General features: G+C 38.6%; 1 protein-coding gene across 5 annotated transcripts in view; it reads left to right on the top strand.

The window, feature by feature from the left end:
- Smad2 (SMAD family member 2) overlaps positions 1–20,046 on the top strand; it is a 68,889-nt gene that overhangs the window by 19,365 nt on the left and 29,478 nt on the right. For 4 of the 5 annotated variants that reach the window (XM_076912442.1, XM_034517961.2, XM_034517960.2 and 1 more), the window contains exon 2: positions 405–692. In XM_076912442.1, coding sequence (XP_076768557.1) covers positions 457–692 — 236 coding nt within the window. In that variant the 5' untranslated portion in view covers positions 405–456. The remainder of the gene's footprint in view (positions 1–404; positions 693–20,046) is intronic. The other variant, XM_076912443.1, reaches the window with a different exon arrangement.

Genomic DNA, 20,046 nt, shown 5'->3' with positions numbered 1-20,046 from the left:
TTATGTTAGGCAAGCATACTACCACTTAACTATATATTCTCCAAGACTGTGTTTTTGCTAAATCTTTTGAGACTAGACTGGTCCTAAAAATGTGAAAAACTTGGTGTTTGTGAAAATATCTTAATCTTCATCAAGTGGCCTTAGTAAAATGAGTTAGTTGTTCAGAGCATTGACAAAGATTTTGTTTGCAAAACTGTATTTGCCCAAGATTTGAGTCCTGTTGATTTTCAGAAGAATTTGTTGCCACAGTACATTTAAAGTAGTGAAGACTGCATCTTCATCAGTATAGTAAGAACTTCACATAAGAGTTTAAATTTCTGTTGTGTGCCACGGTTTGCATTCAGTAACATTAAAATCACTATTTTAAGTTAGCTTTAAAAATAATGTTTCAATGTCTTTTCTAGGGTAGATTTACCAGGCTGTTTCTGAGTGTGGATTGTTATCCTTGGTAAGAAAATGTCGTCCATCTTGCCATTCACTCCGCCAGTGGTGAAGAGACTTCTGGGATGGAAAAAATCAGCTGGTGGGTCTGGAGGAGCAGGTGGTGGAGAACAGAATGGACAGGAAGAAAAGTGGTGTGAAAAAGCAGTGAAAAGTCTGGTGAAAAAGCTAAAGAAAACAGGCCGATTGGATGAGCTTGAGAAAGCCATCAGCACTCAGAATTGCAATACTAAGTGTGTCACCATACCCAGGTAAGTGGGCGGGCACTGTGCTGGGTGAGGGGCCTGCAACACTCCACGTCATCTGTACAGAGTGATTAGAAAAGGAAACTGTTTTGTTCTGTTAAGCCTTGAGTATTTTAGGGATTATTTTCTTGAGTAGTGAATTTTAAGCAATACTGAGACTACATTGTTTTATCTCTGTTACTTAAAGCTGCATGCTATTCTCATCTCTGAATGAAAACAATATTCACTGAATGGAAGTTAAACAGATACTCAAAACTACAGCTAACAAGTGCTGTCTAGTAGTTTCCTCCTGCCTTGGCCAATCAGTAAATAGTTAGAAAGGCTGCTAACTCCCAGTGAGACACATTTTTAAGAAAGGACAGTAGGTGAGACAGAGTCTCAACTTGCATGGTAGTTGGAAGTCATTTCACAGGCTGGCGCCTTACACTGGAAGGACCTGTTCTTAAGAGGTTGAAAGTTTTAGTATAATTGTAATCCTTCTATAGGTGAGTACAGTGGTTACAAGGATTGTGACAGGTGTTTTGAAAGTATGTTCCAGTGTTTTCTTTGTATATTATAGCTGCATGTGTCTGTCCAGAAGACAGAATTTCTTTAGTGGTGGCAGTGCCTTAGGTGAGGGCTGGTTCTGCTTGTTTCTAGTGAGCTTTGAGAAGTGCACACCTGATGCCTGTAGATAGTGGGGCCCAGGAACAACAGACTTTCTGCTTGGCAATATAGTAGTTTGTTTTCTGCCTTGTTTGAAGCCATTTTTTTTTTTTTACTTTGTTTCATGTATATCTTAAGTAAGTTACTGTCTTGGTTTGTCTTTACATATGATGCTGAAGTGCTTGGTGTGTGTACCCTATTGTTTCCTAGACAAATGGGGGTGTAGTGGTGAGCAAATATGAAGTTCCTGAGGGAGATTTACCCATTAAAGATGTGAACATAATTTGAAATAGTAATGAACTCAAAAGAAGACAAATGCAGCAATGGGATAGAGAGTGGCAAGGTTAAAGGTTAAAGACACTGCTTTGGCGTGGTAAGGTTTGAGCTGATCTCTAGGGAGCAGCAACTCACTGTAATAGAGTCTTATAGCTGGAGGAGAGGGCCAGTGTCAAGATTCCACTGTAGTGAGTGCCTTCCTGCATTGAAGGACTCACAGGGAGGGAGAATAACGAAGGGAGAAGGAGTGCCCTTAGCATTTTAGGGAGCTGGAGAAGTTTAAATGTTTGACTAAATAACAAAGGATCAAATAAGGATTGTTTTTTTAAAACTGCATTTAAAAAAGATTATCTTAACAAGATATCTTGGGCAGTAGACAAGTGAGGAGGAGGAAGAAGTGGTGCTGTGTGCATGTAAGGGAGTGTATTTAGGTGAATAGAAATGTGAAAATCAGTTGTAATGCTGTCACAGTCTAGTGCAAGATGAGCAAGATTGGACTGATGGACTGGTACTCAGACTGCATTTGACCTGTTTGCAAGTGGAGCTCACAGGACTCTGGCAGGTTGGTAAGATGAAGTCAAGCTTTAGTTGTTGGTTTTTCATTGTGTGTTTGGTTGTGTTTTTGTTTGTAAATATTTATGTGTCCACTGCTTGGCTGATAAGCACTGGAATTGCTTGCTACAAAAGAGGGGGAGACTTAAATAATTTTCCAAGTGTAATACTTAGTAGGAAAGAACCATGTCCAGGGGCTCTCTCCAGAGGAAGCCGTGGGAAGCCTCTTAGGGGTCTCTTTGGTGAAGACTAGAAATTAGTAGAGACTAGAAATTTGGTAAAGCATAGAAATTAGTCAGGAGAAACCACTGTGGAATGGAGATGGTAGAAGTTGGAAACAGAAGCATTGGTGAGTTCATTCCCTGTAGCCAGATGTCTTTTGGGCATAAACTGACGAACTAGTAATGGTAAGGGTGACTGAAGTAGCAAGGACCCACAGCATGCTGTGCAGACTTGAGACTGCCTGAATGTGACTTGGAAAGATGGGATTGTTGAAAAGTCTTAATTAAAATCAGAAGACCCAGAAGGCAGCTTAATTTTGTTTATCTCTGCAGGGGTGTTTGTTCGTTTTTTGTTTTTATGGTGCTAGAGATAAACAAATTGGGGCCTGTGCATGTTAGCCAAGTACTCTTATCACTGAGTTATATCCCTAGATCTTTCTCCCTGTCCCTCCCTGGATGACCTTGAACTTGGGACCTTCCTGCTTCAGCCTCTCCAGAATGTTAGGGTTGTAGAAGGTATGTTACACCAGCTTGGCAGTGTAAGTGCTGCTTGTGAGCTTATTACCCCTGTGGACACATAGGGGCCTGAGGCTGACATTGAAATGTCTTTTCTGATTACTTTTCCTTAGTAGTTTTTGACAGTCTCTTGCTGTCCCTGGAGCTTGCGGTCTCTGGGAGGAGGTAGGTCGTGAGGTTGTCTGGAACAGGAGTAGGATCCAAGTCTCCACTGCTGTTGGAATGAGTGAGCCAGAGTGGAACTGGTGAGCAGCAGGTAGCAGTGCTTAGTGGTTACAAGTGATCCATGGGCTGTGTTACATGGGAGGTCACCATAGTAATGGCTTCCCTGCTTTTGTATTTTGCTTGAAATGTACTTTCTTACCCAATTAAATATTACCTTGGTTTTACTGTCAAAATTTATTTGAAGTTTAGAAGCTTATTTGATTTACCATGCTTTTTAAAAAATATATATATATATATTTATTTTTTGAGAAATTTATGCAATTATTTTGATTGTTTCACCTTCCATTTCTCCTCAAATCTTTCCAGACCTACCCCTATACCCTTCTCACTGGCTTCCAACTTTGTGCTCTTAAAAACAACAAAACAAAACAAAACAAAACAAAAAACCCCACTGATTCCAGTTTGTGCTGTTCATATGAGCATGGGTGTGGGCCATCCACTTAAGCATGCTTGACCCACAAGGGACCATACCTTAAAAAAAAATGGGCTCTCCATCTTCCAGAAGACATCTGTAGGGGTGGGGACTTGTGAGCCCCTCCCACCTCCCCCTCTCTGCTAGAGTGTTAGCTGCCTTGATCTTGTAGAAATCCTGTGTGGGTATTTAAGTTGTGTGAGTTCATAAGTATAGTAGTCTTGTCGTGTTAGAAGACACTTTTAATCCAGTCCTTCCCGATCCCTGACTCTTAACCTATTTCCACTCCCTCCTCTACAGCAGGCCCTGAGCTTTGGGGTGGGTGTGATACTAGTCTTCCTTTCATGGCTGGACACTCATTCTTTACACATTGATCAGTTAGTTGTAAGTTAACCAATGTCAACTGCACACACAAAGTCTCTGATGAGGGTTGAGAGTGGTGTGGGTGTTGATGTAGAGACGTTGAGGGCAGTTTGATACTATGTCCATTTAGTAGGACAGTTGTAATGAGTTCACCCCTGGAGCCTGTGAGCTTCCCAGCCATAGGGCTTGGCCAGAGTCACAGTAGCAGCTATGTGTTTCTTCTGTGGAACAGACCAGAAAACTCTTGGTTGTCTAACCACATTCATGCTACTACTACACCCATCCATGGGCATGTCTTGTCCTGTCTGTCATTATTGTGGTTCCTCTAGCTTTCTAGTACTATGAAAGTTAGTATTAGAAGCAGGAAAGAAGCTTCCTGGTCATTCCAGCCTAATTCGCCATGTCCTGCGACCATAGTGTGCTGTTTTAAAACGTAGATTTGTTTGTATGAATTGTTGTTGGTCAAAAAAAGAAAGACTATAGTTCTTACATTGTACTTTGATGTTGCATATTTTAAAACTTTTTAGTAGAAGTAGAAAAACTAAGTCAATTATTAGTTATTTCTTAACTATTAAATATTTTTAAACAATAAATTTAATTGAAATTCAGTCACCTTATTTATTGTAAATATGAAGATGAGAGGTGAGAGTTGAAAAAGAATTTTGTAGGTAATCTAAGCCCAATTTAAACAGTTATCTAAAATGTCATATAAAATGTATTTAACCACATTCACTTAAAATCGCAAGTAAGGTGTTAATAAAGTAAATTTCTTTGATTTTTTTTTTTTTTTTTTTTTTTTTTTTTTTTTTTTTTTTTTTTTTTTTTTTAACAAGCCTAAAACCACAAGGTCAATTGGTGGAAAACATGCTGGCTTAAAATATAGCAAGTGTTTACAGCTAAAATACCTGTTTTGTTGGCTTGAAACACTTTCCCCTTTGTATCCTTTGCCCCACTAATAGTAGAACAGGATTAAAATTGCCTGGGGCAGTCCTGGTTTTCTGTCCTTCTGCTCCTCCACCTCTAGCTGCTTTTGTCAGAGGTGTGGAAACTGCACCATTAACAGCACTAGCTGCCTGTCTGCATGACATGTAGTAGCACAGGTGGCTCCGAGCAGCTGGTGTTAGAACTGGACCTCGAAGCCTAGGCCAGACAGTCCAGTTGCAGGAAATACCTCATCTTCATTTTTAAGATCTGGGAAGAGGAGAAAACTTGGTCATAAAATCAGAATGGGAATTGACTCGGGAAAAAAAAAAAAAAAACTTTTAGTATATTTTAGCTACAATGAAATAAAGCAAAATTAAAACCTCTGAGCTATACAATACTCACAGAACGTTACTGTGAGACCTAACATTGCAATGTCATAGTGGCTGTAGCTGTTGTGCGTACGTGTGTAGGAACACAGAATTCACTTTTCCAAGCTTGAGGTGGAAGGGCTTTGATCATGTAATTTTTTTTTTTTTTTTTTTTTTTTTTTTTTTGTCTTTCATTCTAAGGGAACAGTGAAACATTTCTCATATTCTTACAATGTTTTTTACTATAGGCAAGAAAAGTTTGAAATCCTCAGTTTCTTAAACTCTGATAATAAAGAAAACTACCCAACTTGTTTTATGCCACAGTTAAACAAGGATGGCAAAACAGACAGCTCTATTGATCTCACTCGTAAACAAATGCAGAGTTACAAATGCTAGCTACAGTTCATTGGTTTATTCAACAAAATCCAGATAATTTCTGCAGGACGAGGTGAAGTTTATCACACACTAAAAGGTGCCCTATGATGGAAGTCTCTTTACACACAGCACATGCTTAGGTTTAAGAAGGACTTAGGCATCATTTTGATGAATCAAGAAAACTTTCTATTAGACTCACTGTTTATACTGGAGAAACTAAAAATAAGTATATTCATAGTTTGATGAAGAGTGTATTTAAAATGTTAGGTTTAAATGATTATGAAACTTTTAAAAGAGAGGTATACCAAATTTTTAGTGGTAGTTATTTATGGATGGAAAAAATGCTCTATAATCTTTTCCTAATATTATATGTAAAAGTGTACTTTACTCTTAGAGTTAATACAGTTAAATGTTTAAATAGGATTTAGGGCAATTTAGTATTTGTCTCTTTAATAAACCTCTTGTTCCGGCTGGAGAGATGGCTCAGCAGTTAAGAGCACTGACTGCTCTTCCAGAGGTCCTGAGTTCAATTCCCAGCAACCACATGGTGTCTCACAACCATCTGTAACAGGATCCCATGCCTTCTTCTGGTGTGGCTACAGTGTACAGTATATTTTTCTCTGTATCATCATAGTTTGTAGTTCAGGTGCTGCTGAAGGTAGCATGGTTTTTTGGTGTTCTTTGAAGTCAATTTTTCTGTTAAAGGGCGATTTGAACTGGACCTGGTAGGAGAGGCTCATGAATGCCACAAAAGTCTGGGTTATAACACAGCAAGACCCTATTTCAGGAAAAAGAAAACAAAATCTAATTAAAAAAAAAAAAAAAGACAAGTCTGTTTTCTTAGGATTCTTTTACATGCAACACACACACACACACACACACACGTACATACATACGTTGTGCCTCCAGAAGATCTAAGAGAGTGTTACTTAGAACCATGGATATAATTTGTGTACATGATTGAAAGTCAGCCTAGAATATACTGTTGGGGGAAAGCCTCACACACTCTTCTCTGTCACCTAGTTTTCCACTCAAGTGAAGTTTTAATTGCTTGTTAGGCTTTTGTCCCTTCAACTTTTTAGTGTGGTCATTGATTGATATTTGGTAGTTTTTTGTTTTTTGTTTGTTTGGCTGGTTTTATTTTTGTATTTTTTAAACTTTAAACAGAGAAAATAAAACTTTGTTTAGATTGTCAACTTTCTTTGGCTTCCTATTCGTATGCCTTTAACTTGTCTGGGCAAACTGGAATGGTCACAGAGAAGTCATTTGGAACTCAAACTGTGGTATTCTTGTATTTTCCTTAAACATGTCAGAAGAGAAGTCCCCATCTATGCATGGGGATGGGGTAAGTGTGGTTCTGATTGGGGATTTCTGCATTTGCTTTAGATTGCCAGGCTTTGAATTAGCTTACTTAGTACTGAGAAGTGGATTGCAGTGCAGTGGGTATTGCTATTCTATTTTATTGCTTCCTTGCTTGGGAAAGATGGTGTTGTGGTGTGAGGACTTTCTCAGTCCAGTTTCTGGCCTATTGGAATTAGTGTGAGAGTTGTAAGCTATATGGCACTGGCCATGAATAAGATTTATTTTAAACATTCACACGTATTCCATGTCTTTACTTTTTCTTTTATGTTTTTCAAGAGAATATGAATTAAATTGTATTACCCATTGTTTTGGTAGTCAACATTGTATTGCATATAATTTAACTTAATTCAAATATGTAGTTTATTTGTAAAACCAATGAGATGAATGAAACTATAAATTCAAAAGTAGAACTTTGAGGTTGTGAGTAATGATACCTTTTATCAGCCTTAACATGCAATTATAGTTTTTATATGTTCTGTTTATAAATTGTGAAAGTGCTTGGGTTGTGGTTAAAGATCCTGTAAAGTACTTTGAAGGGCACTTTTGAGACTCTCGATGGTTTCCAGATACCTGCATTTATGGTTTTTAGGTTTTGTAAGGGGTCTCCTGTTACAATACAAAGTCCTTTATAAATATAATACATTCAGGCATAGAACTCTGTGTGTGTGTGTGTCTGTTTGTCTGTCTCTGTATGTATGTGTGCAAGCATGTGCATGTGTGTGTGCACCAGCTAAATGCCACAGCATTTGCTTGGAGGTTAGAGGACAACTTCAAGTGGCACCCTTGCCTTCCACCATGTATGAGATATGACTTCTTATTTTTTCCATTGTGTATGCCAGGCTAGCTGGGTCCACAAGTGCCTTCCATCTCTCCTTAGGAGCTCTGGAATTAGATCCTTGTGTTGTATCTGGATTTTATGTGAGTTCTGAGGATTCTAACTCAGGCCCTCATGGGTTGTTTGTTTGTTTGTTTGTTTGTTTTTGTTTTGTTTTTTACAATAAGTGCTATAGCCCACTGAGCCATTGTCCCAGCCCATACAGGACTTTTTTTTTTTTTTTAAATCATTACTTCATCAGAGAAAACACACCTGCCTTAGGACCTTTGTTGATTTGTAAAAATTAGTGAATTATTCCCAGATTAAATAGCCCCTATAATACTAATTTTTAACATCTAGGGCAAAAAGCATGATTCTTCTTGTGCCATAATTTATTGTGTTGGCTTCAGTGATATACTTATTCTAGCTAAAGTAGTAGTGACAACCCTTTTGTTTTCCTAACATCCTTAATCTGTTTCCAGTTTTAACTGGAACCATTTCAGTTTGCCCACATCATTCCTGTATGGCTAACTGCATTTTGGGAAGATCATTATTATTCAAGGTATCATCTACGAGTACTGTTTCTCTTCCTGTTTGTAGGAGAGTACTTAGAGACTTCTGTGTCCACTGTCAGGACAACTTGGAGGAGTTTGCCTTTTCCTGTAACCATGAGGAGACCCAGGTGTTAAGCTTAGGTTATCAGGCTTGATAACAAGCCACCTTTACCCATCCCACCGAGCCATTTTGATGGCTTAAGGGTTACTATACTTAAACTTGTCCCTCATGTGTAGACTGTGTGAGACAGGTTCAGGAAGAGAATCCCAGCATGAGAACTTGCTTGGAGAGAGAGTAGGATCTATGATCGTACGCCTCCTTCCCTTCAAACTGAAGGTCTTTAGAATGGCTTCTCAATTTGTTAGGTGTCTGCTGAGGTTTGAGAGATGTGTAAAAAACTAGTACCTGACTTCTTGGAGAAGCCTAAAAAGTGAGAGACTAGCCAGAACTGTCCTTTGTAGTATTGTAGTAAAGAAAGGTCATGAGGAGAGTGGCCTGCCTTTTTGGATATGATGGGTCAAAGGTGCAAGAGTCCTCCAAAGGACTAGATAGATAGCAAGATAGAGACCCCAACTTTAGGTCTGCATAGTCTAGGCAGAGCAGCCTGAGAGGTTAGTCCCTGAGCCACTAAGTCAGCATTTGGGTGCTTGCCTTCTGCAAGGTCTCGCCTCACCTTGTCAATCAGAGCCCTTTCTGTTTGTTAGTCCTGAGCTTGCAGGCTGTAAAAGTGACATCTGAACTGTCCTGAGGAAGGCAGAGTACAATTAAATGTGGAACAAATTTTTTATTTAGAGCAGGCAGAAAATTTGATTTCTAAAGTTACTTGTCACGTGTGCGTGTTTGGACATGACTACAAACCTCATGATAGCTTTAGGAAATACAGCAGCTTGACCAGAGCTTGTTGGTGAATAGTACTGGGCAATAGGGGGCCTCTCAGTCAGGGCCAGTGTGTTACATGTGTTGTCTACTTTTGGAACTGAGAGTTCAGGTTGATAGCTGGGGACAAAGGGAAATAATGCAGGTTGGAGGGACATCACAAGCATCTTTAGGCACCTGTGTCATTTTGCAACTTAAACTATTTGACTATAGAAGTATCTGTTAAAAGCCTATTTTATCATATACCATCTTTAATTGGGATTCCCTTCTATTACCATCATTCTGCTGTAGTGTGTGTGCACACGTGTGTAAACATTTGTGTTTTCAGGTATAGGGAAGACAGAAGTGACAGTGGATGTCTTCCTGAATCACTGTCTACCTTATTTTTGAGACAGATTTCACTGAATTGGAGATCACTGATTCAGCAAGACTTGGCCAGTCAGTAAGTTGCAGAATGACCTGTCTGTCTTTCTAGGTGTCTGCTGATGTGCTTGGTTTGTGGGTGCTAGGGTCTAAACACAAGTCTGTCATGTTTGAGTGGCAAGCACTTCACCAACTGAGGCACTTCTCAGCCCTGGTTTAATCTTTATTCAACAGCTCTGCTTTGGGGTTGTTGCAGGACATATTATAGGAAGTGTCATTTTGATACTCTTGAGAAATTGATCCTGAAATGAGACTTGAAACATGTTAGGAGATACTGGTTGAATCATTCATCTTGGCCTTTTTCTTTTAAAGCTATCTTTTAGTATATTGTCGTATATTGAAAAAGTAACATAAAAGAGGTTCCCTAAACCAAGCATGATGGTTCATGTCTTTAATCCCGGCATTCCAAAGGTTGAGGCAGGTGAATCTCTGAGTTGGAAACCAACCTAGTCTACATAGTTAGTACAGGCCAGCCAGAGCTATGTAGTGAAACATCTCAAATAACTAGAAAGCTTTTTCCTTATTGCCTGTATATGGTGGTTTATGGCATTTACATTAACAGATGTAGATGATAGGTACTCTACCTAAACATTTTGATCTCTGTGTGGAAACCCTTGCAATATAAGTGAGAGCTGATTTCTGTGTGGTGATATGCTGATTTTAGAACACTTGTTATATTATAAAACACATATTTGTAGGAGAGTAGGTATGTAGAAGTCAGAGGACAGTTTATAGAAGTTTATTCTCTTTCTACTGTGTAGATCCTAGGGTTTGATCCTCAGGTCATCTGGCTTGACCTGATGCTGGTTTCTTCAATGAGCCATCTCCCAGGTCCATAAAAGCATTTCTTTAAAACCAAATTAAAGCATTGCAAAAATGTGTGCTTTGACTTTTACAAGAATCCATTCTTTATTGTGGTCCCTGTCTTATGTCTGGTGTATATTTCAGATTTTTCTGCATCTAATTTGAAAGATAAAAGTGATGCATTTTTATTAGGAATTTTTTTTTCAATCTGGGATACTATTTTTTGAACTATTAAAGACTATGTGGAAATTAAATTAGAAAATCCATATGCTGTATTATTAAAGTTAAAGTCTTTGTACCCTTTTCAACATTAGCTATATTGTTTTTAAGTAAAAGTTCATAGTTTTCAAAGGGCTTGAAATAATCCCAGAAACCATTTTTAGACTTGATATTAGATCATTTCCATGGCCAAGGATGTTGTATGTTTGTGGAAGTCCCGTTGTTAGTTTTCAAAGTCAGGGAACATCCATGAGGATCTCAGCATTATGATAACACTTAAAGTTAGACATGAGAAATGCTGGGGACATGTGCCCTTTTGAGTCTTTCAACATCAAAGAAGGGCTGTGCCAAACCAAAGAAGGGACCAGGTGTTTGAGTATAACCTATATTATACTCACAGTTAAAATTAGTGTGTAGCTTTCAAAATTTAATCATTGCAACTCACTGGTTTAACAACAGAGAAACTTAAAGGTTAAGGTCAAAAGCATCTTAACAAAATTCATAGTCTGTTTAGACTTCCAGCAGATTGGAGTCTATCTGATTAAGGACATTGAAGAAAAGAGATGGCATTCATACATTTAATTACAGAAGACCTTAATTTCTCTAAGATCAGCAACTAGACAAAAATATCTATTCTTCTGTCTCAGTTCATTATTTCAGTGGAGGAACTGATCAGTTCAGTGAGTTAATGAAAAGGAAGATGGAGTGGAACACCATTCTTTCCGTGGCATGATTGACACAGGAAAAAGTAAGTGAGTAAATTCAGTGAGGCTGTCTTTACAGACTCGTTGTCTGTCTGAAGCCAGTAGTATTTTTATAAATACCAGCTCAGACAAATGGAAGTGATAAGAAAATAATTGCATCTGTAAAACTAAAATACCTAGGAATACAGTTTTCTTAAAAGATAGAAGATCTTCATCTGACAGTCTAAAGCTTTGCTAGGAGAAATCAAAGGAAAATGCAGGGTTTTTATTCAGCATAGCCTGGGTATGTCTTCTTTCAGACTGATCTTGTGACATTTAATGACCTGCATGGAGCTACAGCCACATAAGGTGGTGGAGAAAGGAGAGCAGACACATTTAGATAGCATTTGCCAGGTGGAAGAAGACAGTGAGTGGTCTGGTAGGTTTTGCTTTTATGCAAGGTAGCTAAAGTTCCAGTGCAGAACCCACTGTCTCTGGCCTGAAGTACCACAAGCCAGAGCTTTGGACAAACACAGTACTGAAAAGTGAGACCAGAGTCCCAGCAAGGAGTGAACTACTCAGGGGAACTCAACATATCTTTAAATGGTGTTGAAGATGATTGGCTGACCACGTATGTGAGGCAGACTTTATAGCAGCCTGCTGAAAATTTAAGAAACAGGTCTTTTAAAAGAAGGGTAGGGAGTGATTTGACTTGCTCAGAGTGCCATTTGATTCCAGCCAAAACAGATTGATGGTGGAAGAGTGTGACTAAACTTAGAATCATCACAGACACCACAGGTCCAGCTTGCAACCCTGAATAACTGAACTTCAGGGAAAGAAAACTTGTCTCTATTTCTTGTGGAGTGGCCAAACAAGACACACCTTAGATGTTGAAGCTACCAGATGATAAATAGACAGATAAATCAATGTTTCTTAGTTGAAGCACTCAGTAGTATTGGTTAATGGGCTTTTAATACTTCAATGTGGTGTTGGCATAAGAAGAAATAAGTGTTGTAAAATAGACTGAAACATGTCTGGGGACTGAGGAAGTAGTTTAGTGGGTAAAGTGCTTGCCACCAGGCCTGAGATTCAACAGGGTGAGCTCAGTTCCCAAGACTGAATCAGCACACAGTGAAAGATTCAGCTGCCTCTGCCTCCCCATGCTGGGGCTAAATGTCCAGCTTACATTGTAGCTTCTCCAGCTATAAAATGGCATATGATAATTTTTTAAAGCAATAGATTTGGTCTTTGTTAGTGTTTTTTACTCATTGTTTACCTGTATCTTTTGCTAGTTTGTTAAGATAAAGATTCCAAAGCCTCTTTCTTGGTGCCATAGAAGGACCATGAAAAGTCTATGGAGGGGACTGGGAAGAAGGCATAAGCAAGCACAAGGACTTGAGATCACCTCAGCACTTTTTGGGGGAAGGCAGAAAGCTAAAACCCTGGGACTCAAGTGACAGCCAGCCTAGACAGGTAGGCTAGAATTTAGCTAGGTGAATTCTAAGCCAGTGAGAGACCCTGTCATAAACATAAGGTGAATTTGGCTGTGGAGATGGCTCAGGTTGCTCAAGCCTGATGACCTGAGTTCAGATCCCTAGAAGTCATGTAAAAAAAAAAAACAAAAAACAAAAAAACAAACAACAACAAAAAAAAACCAATGCAGTAGCAACAGAGTCTGCTATCTCAAGATAGCCTCATTAGGAAGTGGGAGGTGGAGGCAGGAGAATCTCCAGAAGCTAGTGGCGAGATCTGTTTGTCTTGTTGCAAAAAAGAAAAAAGGAAAAAAAAAAAAAAAAAGAAAGTGGAGAGGACTAACGCCGATTGTCCTTTGGTGTCAGCAGGTGTTACAATATAGCTCAGGGAAAACAACTCCCAAGGCTGTCTTCTGGCCTGTATCTGTGTGTTGGCTTGCAGTCATGTGTTCGTTCTCGTGTTCTCTGTCTCTCTGTCTCTCTCTCTCTCTCTCTCTCTCTCTCTCTCTCTCTCTCTCTCTCTCTCTCTCTCTCTCTCTCTCTCTCCTGCAAACCCCACCCCAAAGTATTGATGTCTCTCAATGTCTTCCTTGCTGTTTGTGTAGTGTGGTGGCAGGTAGAATATTCAGTTTGGAAGCTTTTTGTTACTGTGATCATCTTTGATTCCTCAGTTACCCAAAATACAAGCTTTTATATACTTAAAAGCAAAAGGATTGGCTTGTCATCAGTAGAAATAATTATGGCTTCTTAGTTACAGATCTTTCCTATTAATCCATATTGTGTGAGTAGATCACTTATCAAGAGCTAGAGTCTCAAGTGAAGCTTGTTTTCTCTAATTGATTAACCCACTTAATTTGCTCAGTTTTCAACCTACTTTAATTTTTCTATGGCATATCCTATATTCTTAGCCAATAAAAAACAAGTAAGTCAAACAACAGTTGTTTACTGTTATCTACCATGCAGATAACATGAATAGTAAAAATAGTTTAAAGATTTATTGAGTTCTGGGGATTGTGTCGTCTTTTGTCCAGAGTTGGTGTTCGTTTATCTTTTCTTTTTGTCGTCTCTCTCCCGGACTTCCTCCCCAACTTTGAGCTCAGATCTGCCTGCATCTGCTTTTTGAGTGCTGGATAAAAGGCTTGACTACTTCTCTCCTGTCGTGGTCTTTTCTGTTTATATCTAGTACTGGAAATTAAGCCCAAGATCTTTACACATGCTAGGTAAACATGCTACAACTGGGCTATATCCTTAGCCCTTAGAGTTTTGGAAGAAGACCTTTGTTTGTAGCTCAGGCTTGCTTTGAATTTGCTATGTAGCCTAGGCTGGCCTGAAACCTGAGACTTTCCCTGCTGGCTTTCAATGTTAGTATAGCAAGCTTGTATACAGAGGTCCAGAGCCAAGTGAGTACTTCTTGAACTGAGTTCTAACAGTTGCTTTTTAGTTTTCAATAATATGTATATGCAGAAATTAAAAGTATATGAATATAAACATGTTTGTAGATATTTGAAATAAAGTACAAAATGTTAGTGTACAGAATATGTCTTCTAGGATACATCTTATAAATTGTGCTAGATTTGAATTTTAAATTGAGCTTCAAATGTAAGCTTATGGTGTTGGATGAATAAAAAACTTTTAATGTTTTTTTGTTTGTTTGGTGGGTGGGTGTGGATGTGCTGTGAGCACAGATGCCACAGTGTGAATGTCTGACAACTTTCAAGAGTTAGTTCTTTCCTTCCACCTGGTTGAAGCAGGGTCTACTTACTGTACCGCGCTGCATGTTCCAGGCTACCTGACCTGCAGTTTGGGACTTTCCAGGAGATTTTTCAGTCTCTACCTCCCATCTCACCTTAGCAGGATTACGTAACTGGACACCTGTGCATGTAGGGATTGAACTCAGGTCCTCAGGCTTTTATTTATATTCATTCATTCATTTATTGGAGACAGGGTTTCTCTGTGTAGCTCTGGCTGTCCTGGAACTCACTCTGTAGACCAGGCTGGCCTTGAACTCAGAAATCCACCTGCCTCTGCCTCCCAAATGCTAAGATTAAAGGCATGAGCCACCACTGCCCCGGTTAGGCTTTTATTTTTATGGCAAGTACTTCTCCTACTGAGCCATTATGTAGACCTAGGAAAAACATAAATGTGCTAGTTAGAGTACTTCCTGTAAATGCGATTAATAGGGAAATTTGATAAGGACTTCTTTCGAGTTTATTGTTAAATAATGTTATGCGTGCAGTGATAATTAGTATGTACATATGATGGTTGTCATGTTTGTGTCCTTAGGATGTTAATAGATGTTCCATTTCTTTTCTCGATACCTTTTTTTTTTCCTCATGGTGAATATAGAAGCAAAAAGCTATATAATTCATATGTGATAATTTGTTCTAGAGAAACTCTTCCATACAGAGATCTTGTGTGGCTTTGCATTAGATGCAAACACAATGGCGCTTGCTCATCTGACTTCATAGTGATTCAAGGATATCTTATTTCAACATATTGCAGTATTCTTTCTAAATTGCATTAATATGCAGCGTTAAATTTAGTTAGAAGTCAGTAGACCATTTCTTCTGGTATAATTTTTAGAAGCTAAGCTGTTTTACAAATGTCCTGAAGTTAGGCAGTCAAACAGTGAATGTAGAGTTAATGTGTTTAGGGTATTGTTATCATTGTTAAGAGATGACAAAACTTTCAATCTTGCAGTACCACAAAATAGAAACAACAACAACAAAACCAGTTTAGGATACTTTATTTTCACACTGCAAGTCTTTTTCATACATTCTTTTTGCTATCTGTAGTAGTTGCAAACCCCTTGTTATTGTACACCAGGTTCTTTGATTTCCTGTAATATCACTTAAGTGTATGGAAGTGAAATTTAGTGTAAGGGATGTTCCTGCTTCTGTTTTTGAGAGTAAACCTACTATATAGTAAACCTACTATATAGACCAGCCTGGCTTGAACTGGATCTAGGCTTTGTCTTAGATTTGTGTCTCAGGTGCTTAGATTCTAGACATAGGCCATCATTTCTGGCTTATTTTTTAACCTTATAAAATGTTCATATCTTGAAGTATGAGTATCATGTGTTCAGACAAATTAGGTTTGTCAGGTGATTGCACCATTGAGCCATATGAACTGTCATTACCTGGACCGTTCTTCCTGGTGAGTCTGCTGCTAAGCAGTGTTTGAACTGACTTCAGTGTGTTGCCCCTTGTAGAACTTCATGTAATTGAATCCGTTCAATAGCTAATCTTAACTGATGAGCTTCTTTCTGTCAACAGAATATTTACTTCTGAGATCATCAGTATATCGCTCTTACTGGTATTCAGACTCCTTGGAGAGCTAGGGTCGGGTGGCAGAGAGGCAGAGTGCTTGCTAGTGCACTAGTACATTGTGGTTAGCAGACAGGACCCTGGGTTCAGTCTCACCACACAGCCTCGAGTTGGAATTCTATCCACTTTCATATACTTTGGAATAATTTCATCAACTGCAGTGTCACAGAAATGTTTTGCAAAGATAATGGCTGTAATAAATTGGGAATACATGAAAGACATGGACCATGTTAAAGAGAAGTAGGCATCATGATACGGAGTCATTGTATCTGAGAGAGCAGTGTATATTTATTTACAGCTTTTAAAAATGTTTCTGTCTTTTTGGCTGGTGCTAAAGAAATAAAGAAGTCTTATGTGTCTTGGTGAATCTTTTTCTATGTGCTTTACCTTTTTATACTTAATTTATGACAGAGATATTGGGAATCAGTGGATTTTATCATTTGCTTTTTATATCCTACAACATTGCTCAGTTCGCCAGTATGTTGTACAAGCTCTTCATAGATACCCTAGGATGTCTGTATAAAGTGTAGGTGTTGGTCCCAATAAAGCAGTTAATATTTCTTCCTTTTCTATAGTTTTTGTTTTTAATTTTTCTTTTCTTTGTTATACCAAGTAGGACCTGCTATCCAATGCCGGTCTCACATCATTTTCTGTAAAATTTTAAAACATCAATTTGATTTTTTTTTTTTTAAATGAGTGGGAATTGAACCCAGGGTCTTCCTTTTTGAGTACTGGGGATTGAGCCCATGACCAGCTCCCTCCCTCATTCAAGCAAGCACCTCTACCACTAAGCTGTGTCCCAACCTTCCTCTTAATTCTCACAAAATTGACATGGTAGGTATTCAACTTGGAATCCTCCTGCCTCAGACTCCTCAGTAACTGGTATTACAGGCCTGCACTACCTACCAAGCCTGGTTCAAAATTGCTTGTTTTAAAGTGTTTTAAGGTGTACTGCCCACCCACCTCTCCAAAATTTTTATATTGTGGTATCATTATCATTTAAAATATTATAAAATGTATTTTGTGATTTTTTTTCTTTCCTTAGAATCACTTGGTTATTCTATAGTTCATTGAGTTTTTATGGCCCCAGCATGTGTGTGTGTGTGTGTGTGTGTGTGTGTGTCTAAATACTTTGTATATACTTGAATTTGTTAACATTGTACAGGTCTTCTGTGACTTGCAGGTGAGTAGGGTGTATTTGTACTGTCTATTTTAAGAGTTACTGAGATTGTTCCCATATTGATTTCTTACTGATCTGTCAGGTTTTGCTTCCTGTTTTGTTACCCCATTTTCTTCCTATGGTACCTGGTAGGAGTAGAACACTGGCCTCCTGCAGGATAGAGCACCCTGCCCTCAGCTATATCCCCAGCCAACATATCTGACTTTAGATATTTTTAGGACTGTTAGTGTCTTATGTCTTTTTTTTTATCTTTGTCTTAAATATTTTATCTTTAGTCTTAAATAATATTGTTATGGAATTTGGAGGCTATCTCTTGGATTCTAAGTTTTGTCAGTAAGGAACTTATAGACTTGGAAGGAGGCTCAAGGACACTTATTAGGATTTCAGAGACAGGAAAACTGTCCTGGTAATTGCCAGGGAGAGGGTGGGGGAAAAGATCCCCTTATATAGGACTGAAGAAAGCAATGGGTTTTGGCAAGCAACCACATGGAGGCAGAAGAGGGGAAGGGCTTCAGAGAAAGTGAAAAAGCCCTAAGCATCTCAGGAAAGCATGCTCATGCTTTGGCCATTATCTGAAAGAAAAAGGAGATGGAAAAAAGGGAAAGTTATACTTTCCTGGGTAATAGGAAAGAGCGCAAGTCACAGGGTGGAAGCTTTGTAAGTGGCTTCATGGAAGAAGGGTTTCCTGGGATGACAAACGTGTGTGTGCGTGTGCGTGTGCGTGTGCGTGTGCGTGTGCGTGTGTGTGTGTGTGTGTGTGTGTGTGTATTATGTATATGAGTGTTTTTCTTGCATGTATTTGTACCATGTGTGCGCCCACAGAGTTAGAAAGATGGTGTCTGATCCCCTGGAGCTTGATTTAGAGGTGATTGATTGTAAGCCACTGTATGGGTGCCAGAAATGGAACCTAAGCATTCTGTAATAGCAATAAGTACTAATCACTGCGCTGTATCTCTCCAGTCCCTTTTTTATCTGTCATGTCCTCAGATAAATCAGCTTTTCTCAAGTGGACTTCCAGCCAGGTGATTGACAAACCCAACTGGATTAACTCTTAAAAGAAAAGCCAATAGTATGTACTGTCTAATCTTTGACGTAGATTGGAATGCCATGTTGTTATACAGGGATACATATACTCCATTCATTTGACCGAGGTCTCAGGGGGTGTTAAGGAGATGCAGTTAATGTTTGCCTTTGTAGTGTTACAGGAAAATGGGAGGTTGAGGAAGAATGTCCCATCCTCAGTGTCTCCCAAAGCTGTTAATCCTTGTAATGTTCCCCCTCAAAAATTGAGTTTCAAAATTATTTAGAAACTAGACCAGGGATCAGTGTAAATCCCCAAATACTTATACCATTTTTGGCTTCCAGCCAGGACAAGACCAAGGATATTTCCAGCTTCCTGGCCAAGGGCAAAAATCTGGTCCTCATTCCCAAACTGCCTGCACCGTTCCTATGTTCTGCCAACCCTTGTTTCTGATAGTACACTACCATTTCCTTCACTAACCACTGCTGTGTAGGCACAGTTCGTCACAACTGTTCTTTATTTAAAATACAACATTTTTGTATGGCTTGTTTGTTTTTTATATGACAACTCTATCTTTCCTTGGAAGTGGTATATTGATGTTAATTCCTGTTGCTGTGGCTGGATTTAAATATCATTCGGGCTTGGTTGTCTAGTACTATATGTGGCTCTTTGTGTTTCTTCTGTCATGTCTCTTTGGAGGTGTTTTTTTTGTTTTTTTTAAATTTTTGGTCTTCCTTTTGGCGTTAGTTATCTTAATTCTGGCTACTCTTTAGATTATACCAGCATCCTTAGTGTTGTAATCAAGGAGCTGCTTTTACAATTCTGTTTATGTACCGTTGTCTAAAACTTACATTCATATGTTCTTTAGGTTGCAAATTTTTCTACACCCCCTTTTTTTAGAAATTATAAAAAAATAAAATACCACCTTTTATATTTACTTACCTATTAACATTTTTAGCTTTTAATTTTTTTTCATGATACTGAATTTTCTTCTGAGATATATATATGTATATGTATATATATTTATCTTGAAGTTTTTTTTTTTTTTTTTTTTTTTTTTTTTTTTTTTTTTTTTTTTTTTTTTGCAATATTTTCTGCAGAGTCTGCTAGAAACAAGTTGGTTGAGTTTTTGGTCCTCAAAACATAGTCTTGACTTTGCAAAGGCTATTTTGCTTGTTTATGGGCTTGTGAGTTAAAAGTTCTTTTCTTTTCCTTGCATAAAGATGTTCCATTGTCTTCCAGCTTTCATTGTTTCTTAAGGGATATTGTGCTTCTGTCTCTGCATGTAATGGTTTGTTCTTCCTAGACTGCTGCCAAAATAAAGCAGACAAGGTTGTAAAGGCAGTAAGAATAGCTGTTAGTTTGTAGTTTCCACAGAGAGGGAAGGTGTGGTTTCAGTTTTGTCTTGAGATGACTGAGCATTAAAGGAAGAAAAATAGGGACCCCAGGCAGGGGGGACAGGGGAATAATAGAAGAGCCACTGGTGTCAGTACAAGTAGGCTCCTCCATGTGCTAACTTGGTACTTACTCAACGCAGGGACTGTTTTTTTTTTTTTTTTTTCTGGAGTAGGGGTGGGGCCTTCAGAAGAATTGTCTGCCTGAGGGTCTTTACAGGCGCTCGAGAGAGTTGGAAAAGATTTGTACCAAAAGATTCTAAGAGAAGACAGTGCCTGTCATAACTCGTTAGGTAGTTTAAATTCTTTGGTGTTCACCAGGCCTCTTGGGTGTTTCAGCTTAGTTTTTTATTA

This window comes from Arvicanthis niloticus, chromosome 14 (assembly GCF_011762505.2).
Source record: "Arvicanthis niloticus isolate mArvNil1 chromosome 14, mArvNil1.pat.X, whole genome shotgun sequence".
In the NCBI taxonomy this organism is placed as follows: domain Eukaryota; kingdom Metazoa; phylum Chordata; class Mammalia; order Rodentia; family Muridae; genus Arvicanthis; species Arvicanthis niloticus.
This window is presented reverse-complemented; position numbering and strand designations above follow the sequence as displayed.